The sequence below is a fragment of the Ursus maritimus genome, unplaced genomic scaffold (genome assembly GCF_017311325.1).
Source record: "Ursus maritimus isolate PB19 unplaced genomic scaffold, ASM1731132v1 scaffold_10, whole genome shotgun sequence".
NCBI classification, from domain to species: Eukaryota; Metazoa; Chordata; class Mammalia; order Carnivora; family Ursidae; genus Ursus; species Ursus maritimus.
The window spans coordinates 75,964,657-75,986,062 of NW_024423344.1; the positions used below are offsets into that span (position 1 = coordinate 75,964,657).

General features: G+C 42.1%; 1 protein-coding gene across 1 annotated transcript in view; it reads left to right on the top strand.

Annotated features, from left to right (window-relative positions):
* Positions 1-21,406, top strand: part of MYO16 (myosin XVI) — a 434,741-nt gene that overhangs the window by 294,225 nt on the left and 119,110 nt on the right. The window contains exons 23-26 of the mRNA XM_040624514.1: positions 844-919; positions 5,227-5,402; positions 8,103-8,183; positions 8,456-8,661. Coding sequence (XP_040480448.1) covers positions 844-919; positions 5,227-5,402; positions 8,103-8,183; positions 8,456-8,661 — 539 coding nt within the window. The remainder of the gene's footprint in view (positions 1-843; positions 920-5,226; positions 5,403-8,102; positions 8,184-8,455; positions 8,662-21,406) is intronic.

Genomic DNA, 21,406 nt, shown 5'->3' on the forward strand with positions numbered 1-21,406 from the left:
TCATTGCACCGAATATTTATGAACTGTGCCCAATGGACAGGTGTTCTGCTAGTTGCTGGAGGGAGACAGAGCTGAACTATATGTAGTCCCTGCATGCAAGGTATGACAGGAGTTTTACTGTGGGGTTAGGAATGGCCATTACAAGACGAGGCCAGAACAGGGGCAAAGACGGACAAGGAATGTTTTTAGAGAAAATCAGGTAGTCCAATTTGTGTGTGTGTGCGTGTGTGTGTGTGTGTGTGTGTGTGTGGTCTGTATCTATGCGTTTAATGCAGAATCATCTTTTCTTCAGATTTTATTTTGAAGTTCTCTCTGCACCCAACATGGGGCTCAAACTCTCAACCGCGAGATCAAGAGTCTCGTGCTCTACCGACTGGGCCAGCCAGCCACCCCATGTGTTCTTCATTTTAAAGATTAACTGTTTAAATGATCCAAAAGGACTCTTTCAATAAAGAGGCCATTGAATTTCTCCAACTGAAAGCACGCCTTCTTCCCCAGGCATGGCGGAGTCGTCCTCCCTGGTTTAGTGAGTGTTCTGGGCAGGAGAGGGTCCTCGAGAATAAAGGGGGCTGCATGAATGTGAGTCACCACCATTTTCTCTTAAACTCACAATCCGGGGGGGGGCTTGGAAAATTCAAGCAGGAGCGGTGTGCCTTGTGTGATGTGCAGAAAGGGAGAACCCGGATGGGAGCTTTGAACTGGCGTGTAACATGAACTCGAAGCCCCGAAACGCCTCTCCGGTGAATAATTGAAAACTTCCTCTGAGTCAGATTATTCTTTAAAGGAAATTATTTTTGTGCCATGTTTAAACATTAGTAACCATGCCATTTTCTTTTATTATAGGTAATGTATGAAATTGTGGGAGCAATTGAAAAAAATAAGGACACCCTCTCACAGAACCTTCTGTTTGTAATGAAAAGTAAGTTTTTCCCCCTATGGTTAAAATGCCACACATTCCTTCTTTCTCCATCTCCGAACATTGTCCTCTGTAATATGCCACCAGCGACAGGGGAATTGAAATATCTTTTACATTCTAAAGCCCGGAATCATAAAGAATGGATCTTGCCACGCTGTACATTGGCTACAATTTAATTTGGAGTCGAGTAGAAACCATAATTTAACTAAGCTTTTAGCAGATAGAAATAAAAAATACCTTTACCACTCCAGTAGTATGAATATAAAAAAGCTCTTTTGTGAAGACTAATGAAGATTAATACAGCTTCCAAAATTATTTAGGCCACAGCAGGGTGACTTTCATTACTGAAGATGAAGTCTGGAACATACCTAAGGGTGGTGTTTTATTCTTATGTACTTTCGTTATAAAGAATCAATGCCCACGAAGGAGAGGGAGTGTACAAATTTATATGCACACGCACACGTGCATATGAGCATATATCAGTTTATGGGCTGCATCTACTTAGTGAATCTTAGCCCTTTATGCACCTGTATCTGTTTCTGGACAACAGGTAACTATAGATTGCACTTATATAAGGTGCATTTGTACGTGTCAGTATGGGCACTTCTGCCTACTCTAGTTATGATTTCTTGATCGCAATGCTGTAGCCCTTGGTTCTCATTTTCCTAACAACCTTTTCAGTGAATTAAAATGTATCATCTTTTGTGCTTTAAGTTGCTCGACATGAGCTGGGTCATTTATCTTTCCTGGGAAAAGAAGCCTAGGATAGCCTTTCATGAGATAGTTGGTTGCCTCGGTCTGGAAATAAGACATCTGTATGACCGCTGGCTTGAGGAACGTATTTACCTTAGATCAAGCAGTGCAGATGCAATGGATTGTTTTTTCACGGGGAATTACTCGGCCTGTCTCTCAGAACTTAGGGTGATTGAGTTCTCTTAACACAGAGACTAGTGGGAGGAGCATGGGATTGGAACAATATCATGTAGAAGAAAAGAACTGAGATAATTGATCATATTGATTATCATTGGAAATATCTTTTCGTTTTCAATTATTTGAGCTTCCATTTATAATGTACTGCCATCTGAGTCATATCTTTTTTGAAGATCTGATATATAGCATGGTTTTAAAGTTGGTGCAATGTCTTTTTCTTTATTTTTGTGTTTCAGGTGATAGAATAGATATTTAGAAAGAGAATGTGATGGCTAGTGATACTGAGAGTCTCCTTATCTTAACAGAGTCCCTATATTTTAAAGTCGTTCTTTTGTATATACTTGCTATTAAGTTCTAGGAGAACACAAGTAAGTCTTGTTTCATTCTAAATACTTTTGGCATCTGAGCAAGGGGACAAAATTTACAGTGCATTCTTATATGTTTATACAGAAAGTGGCAGGTGTTTTCTATGAAGGACCAGAGAATAAACACTTTAGGCTTTGCAAGCCATAAGGACTCTGTAGCAACTTCTCAACTCTGCTGTTATAATGAGAGAGCAGGTGTAGACAATACAAATGGACAAGTCTATGTTCCAATAAAACTTTATTTAGAGAAACAAGCAGTGGGCCTGATTTGACCCACAGGCCATAGTTGCTCACCCATTCTGTCATATAAGAAAAAGATGCATGGTTGTGATAGTATTTTATGAATTTGTGAAATGTTTTGATGCTGTAAATAGTTGTTAAAAGCAAGTGTAATTGATAGACAATAATACTTTTTTTTTTTTAATTCTGAGTACCTTGCTAGGTACTTTGTTTATAGTATCTGATTGAATCTTCATATTATCAAAAAGCTCCCAGTTGAAGAAGGTGGTAGGGTCTGTTATGGGATCTGAACAAACATCCCTTTGTCCGTGAGACACCTGGCCAAGTGGAGGCACGTAGCTTGGAGACACAGCTCATGCAGAAATGCAGTGAGCGCTCTCATCTGAGCCTGGATGTGAAATAAAGTCTACTTGGCTCAGAAAGAGGCAAAAGAGTCAAAATCCAGAGCACTTAATACTCTGGATTTTGACAATTTTAAGATTTACTGTCGATAATGTTAACAGCTCTTGAGTCTATTGTCTCCGAATGCCTCTGCATACCTGCTCGGAAACCATGCACCTAAGTTAGCTTATCCAGGTATACTGGCAGGAAGGCACTCGATGCACTGTTTACAGATCCCCTGCGGGGGATGCTTAACATAAACATAACCGTTTATGTTGAAATGATTTCAAGTTTAAAGTTACAAAATTAGTACCGAGAACTCCTATATGCCCTTTTCCAGATTCATTTCCTCATTTCCCTTCTTTTACTCTATCTTCTCCCTCCCACCCACCCGTCTTCCACTCCCCACCATCCTCCCCTCTGTGTGCACGTGTATATGTGCATGCACGTGTGTACGTGTGTGCATATATGTGTATGTGTGTGTGTGTGTACATGAACGTTTATTTTCTGAACCATTTGAGAACAAGTCACAGGCATCTTTGTGCTGAAACACTTCGGTATATATCCTAAGATAAAGGACATTAGCTTACAAAACGTCAGCCAACTGCCAGAGTATTGAACATTGAACATTGAGACCCGAGTTCTGTCCCTTTGCCCCTCACTCCAGCAATGTCTTTTGTCATGGTTTCCCCCCAATTCAGCGCCAGTCATTGCATTTAGTTGTCATTGCTCTTCAGTCTTCTTTAATTTGGGACATTTTCTCTGCTTATCTTTTTCTTTCATGACTGACATTTTAAAACCTCAAGGCCAGTTATGTTGAAGGCTGTCCCTCAGTCTGGGTTTATTTGCTGTTTGCTCACGTTGGCGTCCGCGCGCCCCTTCTCAGCGGGAATCCCGCAGGGGAGCTGGAGGGACCTCACCCATCACCTTCAGGGGACGCACTGATTGTTCGAAACACCACTGGTGACATGGCCTTGTTAAGGTGACACCCTTCAGGCTTCCATAATGGAAAGCTGCTCTTTTGCTGTGTCATTGATAAGTAGTCGGTAAGGAAGGTGAGGAGAGTAACTGGTCTCTTCCACATCAGACTTTCACCTGCTGGCTTGCGTACGTGCATGATTCTCACGTGAATCACCCATTTCTCTGATGGTTCCAAATGGTGATTTTCTATCAATTGTGACATTCAAATGTAAGAACTCCCCTTTCTCATTAATTAACTAATTAAATTATTATCAGGATGGGCTCATAGATTCTTATTTTATCTAATGAATCACGATCTATTACTATCATTATTTTAACGCTAACATTGCTCAAGGTGTTGTCCTCCAGTGAGGACCCCTTCAAACCAGCTCCTACATTCTTTCTAGGTTCTCGTGATCTTGTGCAGCACTTCCTTATATTCCAGCCTTCCAGAATGTTCCGGGATAATCTGCTGTGCCTCCAAATCAGCTGTGTGCCCAAGAAACCTAGCTTTATTTTAGAGAAGAATGGTATTAAGAAACACTGAGGTCTGGGGCGTTGACGAGCTCATTTCTACTGGGTTGTCCTTGCTTTTTACTAAATATGTTAGTCTGAGCGAGCAAAATCATCTGGGTGTGGAAAAGCTAGAAAAACGGCTTTGTTGCTGGACAGTGCTACCGAGCTGATGGGTCCGCATGATCCTAAATGACGTGCACATGACTTCACATTTAAATCCTATATAATCCTCAGAGTAGGTGTGTCATGGTCATTTTATGGAAAAGGAAAGTAAAGTGTGAGGATCGTGTGCATATAAATACAGGTAATGTGAGAAAGGCGTCTTATAGAGCCCTAACCTCCATATACAGTTTTCACTATGCTCTTCTAATTTGTAACCAAAATTTAGTAGAATTTGAATAACCTAACATGTAATATACATCGGCTTTTTACCTTTCCCCTAACAACTGGTACAAGCAAATGAGACAGGGTCCCCCGCAGGTGTTTACACACGACCCGGAGACGGGTTAGATCCTGGGACATGTGTTTCTGGGGTGGAAAGTTGCTGGTAGAAACCACAGGTCTTCACGACTTGGCCAAGGGCAGTGAAGGCCCGTAGACCCAAGCAGGTGAGATACAGTTCCCGCGGCTAGGAGAGTAGCAAGTGCTACTCAGAGAGCCAAGGGCCAGTGCTGAGGGCGGAGGACAGGGGACGCAGGATTAGGACTCCTGGCCAAGGACAGGGAAGGTCGGAATTCATCCAGCGGTGGATTAATGGTGGAGAAAATAGAATGGAGGCAAAGGGAAAGATGGACCTCTCACTTAGTCTTGCACTGAGGACGTCTAGTGCTCTACGGCCCTGGAATGAGGAGTGTGTTTAAAGCTTGTGTACATAACGATTTGAACGCCACTCACAATACCCCTTTATTTCTTTCCTAGCTAGTGAAAATGTCGTGATCCATCATTTGTTCCAGTCGAAACTGTCACAGACAGGATCCCTCGTGTCTTCCTATCCTTCTTTTAAGTTCAGAGGCCAGAAGTCCACCCTGCTCAGTAAGAAAACGGCAGCTTCTTCAATTATTGGAGAAAACAGGAATTATCTAGAACTCAGTAAGGTAGGAGTTTCTCTGATTCTTGTTTGGTTGTTCTTACGTCCGCGTCTTAGTACATTTACTTACTTTTTTTTTTGAAGGTGCAATTCTGAAAACTGATGGAAACAAACTGATGTTTTAATTTAAAAAATTAACGAAAAGGACGCTGCCTGAAGTAGAGAGAGGGGACAGTAGAGGAGCGTCCGATAGAGTGAAAATTCGACAGCAGATAGGGCATGAGTAATTTTATTGGTTGTCTCTGCAACGTCCTATTTGTGCCTTGTCTCGGTCACTGTCGTTTTGATGAATGGGAAGTAACTTCAGGGAGAGTAACCTTCCAGGGAATCGACTTAGCTACCTTATTCTGTTGACAGTAATCACTTCAGAGGTTTTAGGTCTCTAAACAATAAATTGTAGTTTCTCTTACAGACATTGTGTATTTTTCTGGGGCTGGAACTATTTTTTATTGGCTAGTTTGTAGATTTTAAGCTTACTTTTGTATCATACTAGTTTTTAATGTTTTCTTGGCCTACACAAGTGTGGTTATATGAATAACATAAAGGTTCTATTTGAAGAACAGCTACAAATTCAGTGAGTTGTCTCAAACTGATAGGAAATAGGTATAAAATGTGTTAACTTTAAGGATTCAGTGGCTGATCGTAGCCTGGTTTGCTCTGTCTGCCTCTACCAAAACTATAGAGATGAGAAATATGTTTGGGAAGTTGTCCAGGACAATCAATTTTAGAAATTCAGTTGTTGTAGCTTGTTGGAATGCATTTTAGCTTACCAATTAAAATAAAAGCATAATTAAAATCAGCTCTATTTTGGAAGAGTGGCAAGATGTATATAACATATTAGGAATGAGTGAGAGAGAGGGTGTGTGTGTGTGTGTGTGTGTGTGTATGTGTGTTTAGCCAGTGGACCCTACAATTAGGGATCCTTTGATGTAGTCATTCCTGCACTGTCTGATCACAGAAATTCAATCTCACTGCATACAAAATGGCATTTTTTACATAAAAAAAAGACAAAGGCTTACCCTTTGTAAGGAAGATCTCTACTCCTGAGGGATTCACTGAACCTTCTGGCCCTTCCTTTCTCAATCATCCTGGAAATCATGAGCAAGAAATCACCACACACCTCTAAACTGTAATTTTTAACCTTAATTATTAAACATTACCAGGCATAGATGCCATTAGTCTTTTCCCTAAAGGACTGCAAAAGGAAGATAATTCACAGTAGCTCCTCCACCCAGAAAGGGAAATTGAATGTTCAATTTCAAGGGATGGAGATTTATTTATTATGATTATTCCTTAAGTGTTTCATTCCTCACTTCCGTTCAAACTGCCCGCATCCCTGCACGTCCACCTGTGACCGGCAGGATGGCCTTCTACCCACTCTTTAACTGAGATTCACACTTGGCTCTGCTTTTTAGAAAACCGGTTGATCTTGGACCAATCGCTTCGTTTTACATTCCCTTGTCAGTTACAATTGATCATTTCAGCTTGACAGTTCATGTTAATGGAAGGAAACGAGCGGCTGCCATGATAGCAGCAGTACCGTATCGACAAGAACGTTTCATCAGATTTTTTCTTCTATCGAGACCTCTTTATTGTAACATAAATGATTTTGGATCAATAGATATGTTGGTCTAAGTCTGTGTGATTTTGCAATAGTACATTAGTGGCTGGGGTTCCTTTTAACCCCTGGTGGGATTTAATTAATTACCTTCTGCCCTTTCTTTCTTTCCCCATTGACTTCATTTCCACTGACTTCTTTTATCTCCATTATCACTAAATCTTTGCTACGTATGAATTTTTTTTTCTTTTAAGAGCTGTATATAATGACTTATCGAAGAAAACACAGACTGTTGCCATTTTTCAGACAGGTAATTTACTAACTCCTTTTAGTAGTTAAAAAAAAAAAAGAAGAGGAAGGGAATGAAAAAAAATGAGGAGAAATTGATTGTGGTTGAACTTAAGGGAATAAACCATTGATTGTTAGAGCATCAAATCTTTGTAACATAGAGGAGTATCCGTTTGCCTGGCAGTAAGCTACCACTTCCTGACAAACACGCACAATATGGTGACCCAGACAGGCCCCAGCGTGGGCTTGTTGTTCCGCTAAACCAGTCAGGCTCTAATTCTCAAAATCCAAATAGATACAGGATGGCAACTTCCGTGCACTTGACAGGTTGGCATTAATGGTATTATTTAACAAGTAGTTGCCTGTTTCCCCAATTTTTAGTACCATCACTGAAAATCATTTGGTGCTGATTGTTACAGTCGGCTCTGAATCTGTGTCATTCTGTGAGCGAATTTACATGGATGGGAGGGTGGTTTTTTTCCTTCTCCGTGGAATTTAGGAAAATACTACTAAAACCACTATGTTGTACACCTGAAACTGATGTCAGTGATATTTCAATTAAAAATAAATGTCTAGGGGCGCCTGGGTAGCGCAGTCGTTAAAAAAGCGTCTGCCTTCGGCTCAGGGCGTGATCCTGGCGATCCGGGATCGAGTCCCACATCAGGCTCCTCCGCTGGGAGCCTGCTTCTTCCTCTCCCACTCCCCCTGCTGTGTTCCCTCTCTCGCTGGCTGTCTCTCTGTCACATAAATAAATAAAATCTTTAAAAAAAATAAATAAATAAAATAAATAAATAAATAAATGTCTACATACTTACATAAATAAATCTGCTCACCCTTCCTTTCTTCTTATTTTCATTACAGTTATTAAAGAAGAAAGGAACTTCTACATTTCTTCAAAGGCTGGAACGGGGAGGTCCAGTCACCATTGCATCGCAACTGAGGGTTAGTGGATTTTTTGGTTTTCCAAAATTTAGATTTTGATTATATCAACTGTAGAGGGATATGTGTATTTTTCCCCATTTTTGCCCACTTGAGTACCTTCAGATAAAAGTAAGCACTCACGTGTACGCACATACACAGAGACACACACACCACAGAGAGTTCATAATAAATAAAAGAGTTGTGGATTAAAGATAAACACTTCTTTTGAAAAGCTCCTTATATTTTCAGTCAGTGTCTTTGGAGAACCAGCTGTGTTCTGCTTCTCTCCTTAGAAATCTCTAACGGATATTATCGGAAAACTTCAGAAGCGCACTCCGCACTTTGTTCATTGCATCAAGCCCAATAACTCAAGGCTGCCAGATACGTTTGATAATTTTTATGTGTCTGCTCAGCTACAATATATTGGGGTCCTGGACATGGTGAAGATCATCCGATATGGATACCCTGTTCGCCTTCCCTTCTTGGATTTCCTGTTAAGGTACATTCTGCTCTTGAACCATTATATGCATGCTTAGTGTGGCATTCTGAAGATCTTCTGGCTTGTTCTTTGTTTCAGGCATTGGTTTTATTGTTTATAGAGTTGACTCTTTGAACAGCGGGGGAGGTTGGGGTGCCTACCCCCTCACGCACACTTGGAAATCCACATGTAACTTGATTCCTCCACAGCTTAGCTACTAATAGCCTACTGTTGACCAGAAGCCTTACTCATAACATAAACAGTGGATTAACACATATTTTTATGTTATGTGTATTATATACTATATTCTTACAGTACAGTAAGCCAGAGAAAAGAAAATGTTATTATGAAAATCATAAGGGAGAGGAAATACATTTACAGTGCTGTACTATATTTATATAAAATGATCCATATAAGTGGACCCACGCAGTTCAAACCTGTCTTGTTCAAGGTTTGAGTATATTCTTCTGAGTAAACAAAATGCTCTTGGAAACAATGAAATGCACTGACCAAGCCTTTTATAAAAGTTACTAAACTTTGATACCTTAGAATCCATTTTCATGTTACTTTATGTGAGTAGATTTCCTTGGATTTAAAGATTTCTAAAATTGTTGCATAAAATGTTTACATAAATTTTTTTATTTAAAGGAACATAGGGGCCCTGACTGGCTCAGTCAGTAGAACATCTGACTCTTGATTTCAGCTCAGGTCACGATCTCAGGGTTGTGAGCTCGAGTCCCGTGTTGGGCTCCACACTAGGCGTGGAGCCTGCCTTAGATTCCCTGGCTCCCTCTCCTGTCTGCTTTAAAAAAAAAAAAAAAAAAAAAAAAGATTCTCTCTCTCTCCCTCTCCCTCTGGCTCCTCCCCCCTCAATAAATAAATAAATAAATAAAAATAAATAAAAGACCATATATATATGTGATTATTTTCTCCCTTATGTCTATGAATGAAATATTTTTTTTAGATCACAGAATCTACTCTCATTGGCCAAATCCAGCCCACCTCCTATTTTTGTAAATAAAGTTTTATTGCAACACAGGCACTGGTGAAAATAATGATAATGTTTGTTCTTAGGCAATTAAAACATAATAAGGAAGTAAACAAAAAAAGAGAGAAAAAGAGTATTTAGTAATCCTGTATAAAAGAAGGTGAAGTTTTAAAGTAATATTGATATAAAATATTATCAATATTACAAGAATAAAATCTAGAATTTATGGTTAAAACTAACGGTACAACTAGGAGGGAAAATCTATTTGACAAACCATTCATTTAAGAAAAGAGATGTAACACTTGGTTGACCAGAAGTTCCACCTGAGCCACTAGCGTGAGGAAACTGCTACCTGAAGACAAGTTATTTGAATTGCCCTGTTCCCCCAGCAGAGGACGCTGAGCGTGACTCTGTGTGCGCAGATGTGTGTATATATTACATTACACAATGATTAGAAGATGATTTTTACCTTTGTTTTTTAGTATTTTTTCCAAGTCTCCTTTGACATACGTGCTCAACCAGGACTTGCCTCTAGTAAAACAGTATAGGAGATGATTTCTTTTAAAATTAAGTCCAGCATTTGACATATATGCATCTCTTGCTCTACCATGACCTCTAGGCAGGGACCGTGTCTTACTCAGCAACAATGCCTGTGCATTTAAGTGTTTAATCAGTGCTTTCAGAATGCACCTGGCCTTGCAGATTAATCGTCATTCAATGTAAAGCAATATTTCTACATAACAGAGCCCATAGCCGTGGTTTGTTTAAAAGAGTAGTGGGGATGGGAAATGATACTTTTTGGTGAATCTTTTTATTTCTTTCACCAGCCCCTTACTTGAAAGGAGATATGATTTCTACTTATCCTTATTTGCAGTGGCATATCAATAGAGATGGAATTATTAATTTATCTCAGTGAAAATTTGCCACCATCTTTTTTTTTTTTCCTAAGTAGGCTCCATGCCCATAGTCGAGCCCAACATGGGGCTTGAACTCACCCCCCTGAGATTAAGACCTGAGCTGAAATCAAGAGTCAGAGGCTTAACTGACCGAGCCACCCAGGCATCTTGCCACCATCTTCCTTAAATGAAGGATGCCAGTCTGGGCTATTGTCACAAAAAACACTGATCTGTAGAGAGATGATCAGTTTCTATAGAACTTGAATAAAACATAATCCACATAGTGTCATATCAGGAAATAACGTAATTTTTGTATTTGAGTACAGTTGACACACAGTGTCACCTAAGTTTCAGGTGTACAGCAAGGTGATGCTGCTATAATTTAATATTTATTTAGAAAGCTCATCAGAACTTTGACACCCCCCCAGGCGATCAAGCATCATTATATAAACAAAGATTAGAGGTGCAATTCAACAGAAAGTTTTCCTTGCCAAAATCAGATAACAGAATGTATTGTTCCTATGTAAAATATTTATTTTCTCTTCCTATCATCTTGTCTTAATTGTTAGAGAATAAAACCCTTTGAAAACAAATGACTTTGTTTAGTACGCAAAAAGGAATATGTCTGCCACCAGCATATCGGACAGGGAAGAAAAAGCTGTCCCGTTTTGAAGGAAGCACCGACTTCTTTGAACGGCGTTTATTGTTCCTGAAATCCAGCATGACACTAAATGGGGATAATGACATTCCTGTGGGATCTGTAGGTGGATGTGATGATATTGCAAATTTGCTTTGTGGTGTTTTGGCTTTAATAACTGTCGATCATTCGGAGTCCTCCTAACTGAAACAGGAGAATCGCATTAGTCTAGAGGACCCAATTTTGATGACATGTAGAGGTACGCTGGCTGAGTGTTTGTCTAACAGCCTCAGTAGCTCCCCAGTGGGATGAAGACGTAAGGTCCTGTCTCCCATGACAGGAGCCGCCACAAGGTTGGATACACGAGAAAAAGGAAGGGAGCGTTGTGATACATGACTGGATTTCCTGTTGCTGTGAACTCAATCGTATGCCCCCCAAAACTCATAGGTTGAAGCCCTAACCCCCACTGTGACTGTACTTCGGGATGGGGCCTATCGGAGGTAATCCATGGGGAATGAGCTCATAAGGGTGGAGCCCCGATCCGATAGCATTAGTGTCCTTGTGGGAAGAGTCATCAGAGAGCGTGCTCTCTCTCTGTGCTGAATGAGGACACAGCGAGAAGGTGGCTGGCTGTGAGGCAGGAGACCTCCGTAGAAACCAATTGATCTTGGGCTTCCCCAACTCCAGAACTGTGAGGAAATAACCTTCTTGTTGTTAAGCTGCCCAGTCTGTGGTATTTTGTGATGGCAGTCGAGGCTGCCTGGGATACCTGTGTTTGTAGGATGTGTTTCTGTGGTGTCACTGGGTCGCAAAGCTGGACGAATTATGTTGGGAAGTGTTTGGTGCTTGTTCTTGTTATAAAATACTCTTGTGTTAACGGAAGGAAATAGAGTTTAGGTGCACGTATCCTGTGGTTTCAACAACTCTCTCGTCCTTTTTACCTTTATGTCCCTGTACTCAGTAGTATTTACTTGATATTCAAGATTCACTCAGGCATTCTTTCCTTTGGAAAATCTTTCACAGAATCCCAAATTGCTTTGTGTCTCTTCTCTAGGCTTCAGAAAGGGCTTGTGTAAGACACTTGTTATTTGCTCCCTAGAAATAGCCCGTTATGTGCCAATCTCAACCACTGGGCCAGAGGTTAGCCGACTTGAGCCCGTGGGCCAGATCTACCTGTCACCTGCTTTCATATGGCCTGAGAGCTAAAGACGTCTTTTGCATTTTTGAATTGTTGTATTTTAAATGGTTACAGACATACTTGTATAACATCCTCAATCTTGTCTCTTGGCATACAAAAGCCTAAAACATTTACTCTCCGACCCCTTCCAGAAAATATTTGCTGCCCTGCACGGGGCCCTAGGCTGCTTGGGTGAGGGACAGGTGTTACTGCATGCCTGGACTCCAGCAGAATGCCGGTCACCCTTCGTGCTTCTTGAGCCAACCCAGTGACACTGAACAGAAAGATCTCAGATGCTCTTCTGTCTCAGTCACTCCCTAATGTTGGCCTGGTTCTTCCGTGTGTGAGATTTTTCAGGTGGCATCGTAAATGACATGTAAATGACGACACTCAGCAGTAGACTCTACAGAAGATGAAGCCCCACGTCAGTGGCTTGCAACAGCAAAGCTTTGTTTCTTTCTTGCACTCATTTGACTATGATTTGGAAGTAGTACAGCTCAGCTCAGGCCAGCTCCGATCTGGGCCTCTTTTCCATGACGGGCCCCAGGCAGAGCCGAGATGTGGGACAGGCCCTTTCTGTGTCAGAGGGAGAGGAGAAATGTCCAGAATGCTCGTTACAAAGTCTGCCGAGCTGTGGCATTTGTCACTTGCTTATATTCCATTGGTTCAAGGCAATCCCTTGGCCAAGGCCAACATGAATAGGGTAGAGAAGTGTCCTACTCCTAGGAGATACTATACAACACATAACACACTTCTGGCTCAGTCCATCTGTTGCTGTGTATCAGACCACCCCAAAACTTCATGGCATAAAACAACACTGTATTATTTCTCCTAGTTCTGTGGGTTAGCAGGGCTCAGTTGGGCAGTTCTTGCTTGGGGTCTTTCCGAAGGTCACAGCCATATAGCAGAAGATGCTGGCGTTAGCTGGGCTGGACGTATAAGGAGGCTTCTTAGCTCACGTGCCTTGGTGTTCCTGCAGCGGAACAGTCTGGAACTCTTCCCTGGCAGCTCCCAGTTCCTGGGGCAAGAAGGGCAACTTGCAGTCCTCCTAGAAACTGGGCCTGAAACTGGCCCAGCATCACTGCCCTTGTGTTTTATTGGTCAAACAGTTGCAGACCAACCCAGATCTATCCCCTGGAAGAAGCCATGGACGGTAGCCAATGCCAGAACCAGCTACCATATCCCCTTGAAGGGAGAACATGCGAGTAATTGGGAACAATACGAAAAATCTTCCATACCCAAGCCTGTGCATGAGAATTGCCATTATTTCATCTCTCCCCAGTAAGTATATGTGAGTTCAAGGTGTTGAATAATATAATACCATCATGTTTTGTTTTGTTTTATTTCCAATTGGGGGAAGAATAGTATGAGGCAATTCTAGGGAAATTCTTTGGCTATTTTTCTTAAGATTTTATTTAAGAGAGAGTACGAGCAGCAGAAGCAACAGAGGGAGAGGGAGAAGCAGGCTCCTGCTGAGCAGGGAGCCCAGTGCGGGGCTCCATCCCAGGACCCTGAGATCATGATCTGAGCTGAAGGCAGACGCTTAACCGACTGAGCCACCCAGGTGGCCCTAGGGAAATTGTTTTGAGGAGTCCTTCAAGGTATGGTACCATGCCTTTTACCTTATAAGTTGTGGTACCATCATTCTCCAGAGCTTTCTTTCAGGCCATGTGGGCTCATGACATTGTAATGAACACCACTTCTCAGTGGGAAGCCAGCCAATGCCAGCTCTCACTCCGGTGAGTCTCTGCTTTTCTCAGAGCACAAGCCTCTCACTTTTTATCTTCTTCCAGATACAGTGGGGAACTCTTTTGGAATCTACCTCTGGATGCTGGGTGGCAAGCTTCTGGGGGTCATGCCCGCCGTTCATCTAGGGACTTACTTATGGTTGGCAGGGGAGAGTAGGACAGCATCACTCCAAGGTTGACCCTTTGGGGAGGCAACCTTATTTGGGAAAGACAGAAGGACTTGTCCGGGAGAAGCATCCCCCCCCCGCCCCACCCCGGGTATTAGCACGATGCTTGGCGTGGTGAGGGAGCATGATCTGTCCTCCGAGATTGTCACGGGATGAGCTCCCTTTAGAAATAATCTGAATCACTGAGCCTGTTTAAATGACACAGTTGTTGCTGAAAGGTCAGGGTGTGAAAGAACACAGCGGTGGTGTGAAAGCGGGTGCAGGAGACGGAGGAGAGAAGCCACGCTTCGGTTTCTTGGACTCCGAGCACGGGTTTCGGCTGCCCGGTGAGGCGGCATCGCCAGAGCCGTGGGTCTGAGCTGGAATGTTCTAAACATTCTCCTTGTTACATGAAGTGCTGCCAGGTACTGTCAGTGCATCTTCAGTAGAAACGTGAATTAATACATTTGGGAGCTATTAAATGTCCTAAAAGCTTTAACTGGCAAAAGATCTGTTTTCTTCAGGGTGGTTTTGCCAAGGCTTACCCTGTTCTTCCTGCTTAAACTGATCCGCAGGCTTGGCTTAATGAAGTCTGGGGGAGAAGACTTTTCAGTGAGATGTGAAATAGGAGAGAAGCGTCAGGTGTTCGTTCTAGACGCCATTTCTGTTTGAGCCTCATTCCGTCTCTCTTTATTGGGAACCTGTTGTGGTGCTCAGCGGGTTTTGACCATCATTTGCCCCATAGTCGACTCAGGGCACGTGTGAACTTTTTCTATGAAGGGCCAGACGGTCACCGTGGTCGGCTGTGGGCTCGAGGTCACTGCTGCCCGAGCTCAGCTCTGCGTGGGGCCCCGCACAGCCGCACCCGGCATAGAGGACAGACCCGTGGAAACAGAGGGCAGGTAGTTTGGGCCCCAGAGCAGTTGACCCTTTATCTAGGCCCATTGCCCCCTCTCCAGTGGAGCTGGGGAAACGTGTCTGCAGAAAGGGGCAGAGGAGGAAAGGTGACTGATGTTCGCTCGGATCCAGCTCGGCTCCCCAGTTGTGCCCCCACCTGCTGCATGTTCCCCCCAGATGGCATCCATCATGCATTTCTGCCTTGCGCTCTCACCACCTCTTCCTATTATCAAGCATTTTACTGAATCAGATGTCATGATGGGAAGTCATCCCCCGGTGCACAGATGCCCACTGTGGGTCACGCTCCAGATCTGCACTGTACCCTCATTATTCTGTTCCTCATAATAACCTTTTCAGACAACCACTCTCATTATACAGATACGAGTTATTAGGTTGTTACGAGTTGCCAGCTTTGATTTAAATGTGCTTTGAGTGCATTCATCAGCACCGCGGAGGCCTGGGTGCTGTGCTGAGCTCTGCCCGAGTGTCATTCATTCCATCCTCGCACCACCCCCAGGACTTGTGCTATAGTAGCATTCCTGTCTGCTAGCTGAGCAAGCTCAGGTCCCCACGGAGTTCAGTCCCGGCTCACACCTCTCATCCCTGAGGGTGTCTTTAACCGATCCACGATGCTGGTGTTGTACTGACATTGGCCCTGTTCCCACGTCCTCGCGCTTCCCACATCCTCACGCTTCCCACGTCCTAGCGCTTCCCACATCCTCTTCCTGCTGGATTGTCACTAGCAGCCACGAGCAGAAGCCCAGGACCCCCAGAACCGCACCGGGACCTCAGTGGGGAAAATAAATCCCTGGAGATGTCTCACATTCAGCCCTGGGCTCTTCACTCTGGATTTCCTTTGCTCTGCTTCCTGAAAAACAACCCACTTAGTTTCATTGAGTTCCATGGCCACCAGTGTCCCCGCCCTCACCAGTGACCTTGCATGGTCACCCAGCGGCAATGGGGGCAGCTGGCTGATGGAGTATGGACGGATCAATCGTGACTCCTGGAAAAGGAGCTCCATGCGAGTAAAACAAGTGATCCTCGCAGACAGAGAACTGCACGATTTCATTTAAAATAACAAGAGTGAACACAAAAATGTTTTACAGCTTTCTAACCATACCTTGGAAACAATACCCCACGCTGACCAGTTTAAAATAATTTACTAGATAATTCCACTTGAGTAAGCATCCAATATGAAACCAATGAAATCAGGGTGATTATTGCCAGAAAAATAGACAAGAAGCTACAGGAATTAAGTATTTCTTAATTCCTGTTGTATTTCTAATACAGTTTTAGAAAAACATTAATAAAAATTCAGTCCCAGAATTCTGAATCTCATTATTTATTACTCATTTCTCTGGGCTTCCCCACTTGCCTCCACTGATATATCTTCATGTTTTTAATTATAAGTTATGTCTGGCAAAACGTAATCACAAAATGATCTTGCTTTCAGGGCCAAACCAGTTTTAAATACTTACCCATAAGTTACTTTTTCATTACGTACAAACTATTTAATTCTGTTTATAGAACAACAGTGGTTTTTAATGTGACCATTAGTATGCGATAGTTTTCATTGATTATATCTGAATGATCTCAATAATTCAGGAGTCTACAAAGAACCTCGGGTTGTCACTGGGATCTTTGAAGGGACCTAATCGATCGCATCTTTTTCCTTATTCAATCTTTGACCAAAGTGAGAAGACAAAATGATCAAAATGTCACCTTTCAAAGACATTGCTTGGCGTAAGAGCCAAAAGCGCCTACTAATAGAGTCAACCCTGAGACTGGGCAGCGTGAGCCTCAGTTTCAGACAGCGTGGACCCAGCTAGACTTCCCCATGAGGGAGGCTGTACCAACAGTGAACAGTGAGCAGGGTTGTTCACGAGCAGCTGAGAATGTTCTGTTTCTTTCTCACCAAAATTGCCAATCAGATGAGTCTGCTACTGCACCCTGCCTAATGACAGGGTGTGGGTAGAGAGGCCAGAGTGCCATCCCACCTTCATCTCTAAGGAAACAGCCGAGAGGAAGAGGAATCTTCCTTGGTGAATCCCTGTGGTGTTTTGTGTTCTGGGACAGTGGACATTGGACTCCTCCACGAAGCCTGTCAACGACCTTGGGGTGTGGCTGGTCTCCTGAGGGGACACCCCATCCTTCATGAGCACCCCACTACTTTTTTGTGTACCTTCTGGGACCACGGACAAGCAATATGGATTTTGCACCCAAAGACTCTGAAATGGGCCAAAAGTGCATTACTTTAATTGATTTTGAGGCCACTCTGTATTCATGGCTATAAGTGCATTTTATTTCCAATTGCAAACCCTGTCTAGACAGAGTATCCAACTGAGTCTATCAGAGATTCTGCAACCAGAATTAAATGAAAATATTAAAATAAAACAAAAGAGCAACTCAGATAATAAAATCCCAGTAGCCTAGATGTTCCCCAAATTTGACTATACATTTTCTTCCATTATTAAGTTCCCAGTGAGAAATGAAAGTTCAAAGATTAATACGTCTTGTAAATGAAGGTCCAGAGATATTCAATTCCAAAGGAATTGAAATCCCAAATCTGATTATCTTGCCTTGCTGAGTTAAATGTCCAGAATTCCATATGCATGAGTTAAATTTCTATTTCTGAATCTGGGGACACTCCAGCATGACAGTGGGAGCGATCAGTCACTGTGTTGGTCACAAAACACCACAGACTCGTGGCTTAAACAACAGATACTTATTTTCTCCCTGTTTTGGAGACTAGAAGTCCAAGATCAAGTTGCCAATGGGGTTGGTGTCTAGTGAGGGCTCTTCCCTTAGATTGCAGACAGCTGCCTTCTTGCCATGAGCTCCCATTGCCTTTCCAGGAAACGTGAACATCAAGAGAATGAGAGAGTGAGGATTGGAGACTGAGAAGCAGACAGAGAGACAGAGGAAGAATGCTGTCCGGTGATAAGGACACAAATCGTATTGAATTAGGACACCATCCTTATGACCTCAGGTAACCTGAATTACCTCTAAAGGAAGACCCTATTGACCAATACAGTCACCAAATACTGGGTATTAGGGCTTCAGAATATGAATTCAGGGGGATGGGGCAACAAACATTCAGCCCATCATAGTCGTCCTTCTGAATGTGACTAATTCAACCTTGAGTGTTGTGTTGACTCAGTGTCACACCCCTGATCACCTCCACGTCGAGAGTCCAAGGAGTAAATAGTGGACATGAGGTTATTCGGACACTAACTTCATCATACACACTAAATGTAGAAATCCATCCCTAGTAGATTTCTCTCTAGAGAGAGCAGAATACCACAGGTAGAATTATTCTAGAGTCTTATATTTTTTGTTGCCAGTGACAACGTTGACTCTATACTATATTGACCAAACCAGGACATGTTTTATAGTGAAATGGGGAACTCTTAATAATTTTGACAGGAATGCAGGCATAAACTGGGACTGTCCCTGGTAAACCAAGACATTGGCCACCCTGTCTACCCCACACCCAACTTCTCCTGAGTCTTGGCGCATTGCCAGGAACTTTAATCTCTGCCATCCCCAGTGGATCCAAGCTCTCTTAAGGAAATCCTTCTGCTGTGTGCACGTAAGAGGTGGCCAGCCAGTATTTGTTGAATGAACTAAGACATGAATTAGTAATGTTTTATTTTCTGTATAGTTTTACAGTTGAGCTCTACATTTGGTGTCCCAGATGTAGTATTCATTGATATCCTATATAAGATTCATTAGTGGGCCGAAAGAGTTGTCAGTATCTAACCAGCTTAAAATGTTTGCTTTAATTATGCCAAGGTATTTCCATTTGAGGACAGCCCTTTAGACTTTAGCATGAGACAATAACCCCAGGTTTGCCTTTGCCACAATTTAATAATATTCTCAGTCCCCCCAAAATACCGTGAGTCATTCTCTGAAATTTCAAGTCATATGATAACTCTACAATAGTGCCATATTGGTTTAAGAAATAGCTTCATTTTATGTTTTTTTCTTCTCTGTTCTTTGAAATGCTTTGTTAACTACAGGCAGTTTCTGTGATACCGCAGGGATGGAGGACCTATTTATGCAGTAGAAATGCATTTAGGAATAAAAACACCAAATCACAGTAGACTCTACTGATGATCTATGTTTAGGGGAGACGCTATTTTTAACTAAGTAACTTACAGTTAGAGCTGACCCACTTTGTGGTCTTTCTACAATATGCTCACTTGAACCCTCTACTATAACTATATTGCCTTAAGACCTGTTACAAAGCTTGAAAACTTACTTTTGTGATAGTTTAATAAGTAAATATTTATATTATATGAAGTAATGATGTCTACATTTAGCAGAATGTATTCAACTTCAGAATAAAAGCAATTTGTCTTATTGTTAGGAAACCCATAGTTTTAAAAAAATCATAGTTTTTAAAAAGTACTCAGCTGTCAAAAAGAACGATTTCTCAACATTTGCTGGAACATGGACGGCACAGGAGGAGATAATGCTAAGTGAAATAAGTCAAGCAGAGAAAGACAATTATCATATGGTTTCACTCATCTATGGAACATAAGTAGGAAGATCGGTAGGAGAAGAAAGGGATAAAGAAAGGGGGGGGTAATCAGAAGGGGGAATGAAGCATGAGAGACTATGGACTCTGAGAAACAAACTGAGGGCTTCAGAGGCGTGGGGGGTGGGGGAATGGGATAGGCTGGTGATGGGTAGTAAGGAGGGCACGTATTGCATGGTGCACTGGGTGTTATATGCAACTAATGAATCATGGAACTTTACATCAAAAACCAGGGATGTAGTGTATAGCGACTAACATAATATAATAAAAAATATTATTATAAAAAATAAAAAAATAAAAATATGGTGATGGTAACATATTTTTAAACTCCAATATTCTTATAAATCTCTCCATTTATGACAAAAAAATCCCAACATATTTCTGTATAGGGCCTCAGCTACTTTCTCCACAGCTGGAGAAATGGGATAACTGATATTAGGAAGGAATTTATATTCAAAACAATGAAATCTGCAGAAAAATGAATCCTACAGAATGACCTGGAAATGATCAATGCACATAGTGAGGGGACTCCAGAGGAAAAGGCTTTTTTAGGAATAATTTGATTTATCTCAACTGACAGATGGTTAGAGATAGGGGCAATGTGACTTTTTTCTAGTTCTGATCATCATGACATGAAAAATTAAAGTCCCATTCACGAAGTAGAATACCAAATGGGGCATTCATCATATTCACGCCCTCCCTTTTTTGAAGACACTGCTTATAGGTCTCTACAAAGCTAAGAAATGGAAGGCATCATTTATACATTAGACTTAGTAAAGCAGTAATTATTTAACAAGACGGGAAAACAAGAAAGTTGTATCTATACATTTTGCATTAGAGATCCATGCATCATTTCAAGGCTGACTTTTATAGAATTATCAGGAAAAAAACTTTTAATTTTTTTTTTAGAGAGAGAACATGCATGAGCAATGGGGGAGGGGCACAGGGAGAGAGAGGAAGAAAGAGAGAGGGAATCTTAAGCAGACTCCACGCCCGGCATGGAACCCAGTGTAAGGCTCAGTCTGATGACCCTGAGAACATGACCTGAGCTGAAACCAAGAGTCAGATGCTTAACCGACTGAGCCACCCAGGCGCCCAGGAAAAACCTTTTTAAAAGGTACCATTACTACCATGGGGTATTAAATCTACTAGTCCCATCCCAGTGAAAGATGTATGTGGAGCAAGGGTAGATAGAGGATAATCCGTTTTCCATGCCCAGTGCACCCCATTGTCAAGACCAACATCAATGCCATAATCATCCTGCCACACCAGAATTAAACAGTTCAGCACTGCTTAATTAGACACTTTATATATTGACATCTAATTCTTTATTATGCTTTGACGGTTACTGCAAATGGAGCATTGTCCCCAGTCCCAATCCAGTGCCCTTATATGATGGTTGATTGAAGGTCTGTGTTCCAGTCCGGTTTCCTGCATCACGGGCACCCTAGCCTCACAGAATAGGCTGGATCCTCTCAGTGAATCCTCTCTTGATGCAAGGCCACTGAGAACGGTTAATTCCAACATGCCGTGCTGTAATGTACCTTAGAAATGGGGTGTGAAAGGTATTTTTCCCATTCTAGCTCTTTGTTGTTGGAATAGAAAGATTTGGAATAAAGGAAGTTTTCTCTTCTGATTTTACCATAATATCATCTTACAGTCTTATCTAGATACAACCTTAGTGATACAGACCGGTCTCTTATTTTAGATTGTGTCCCCAGCACCTAACGCAGG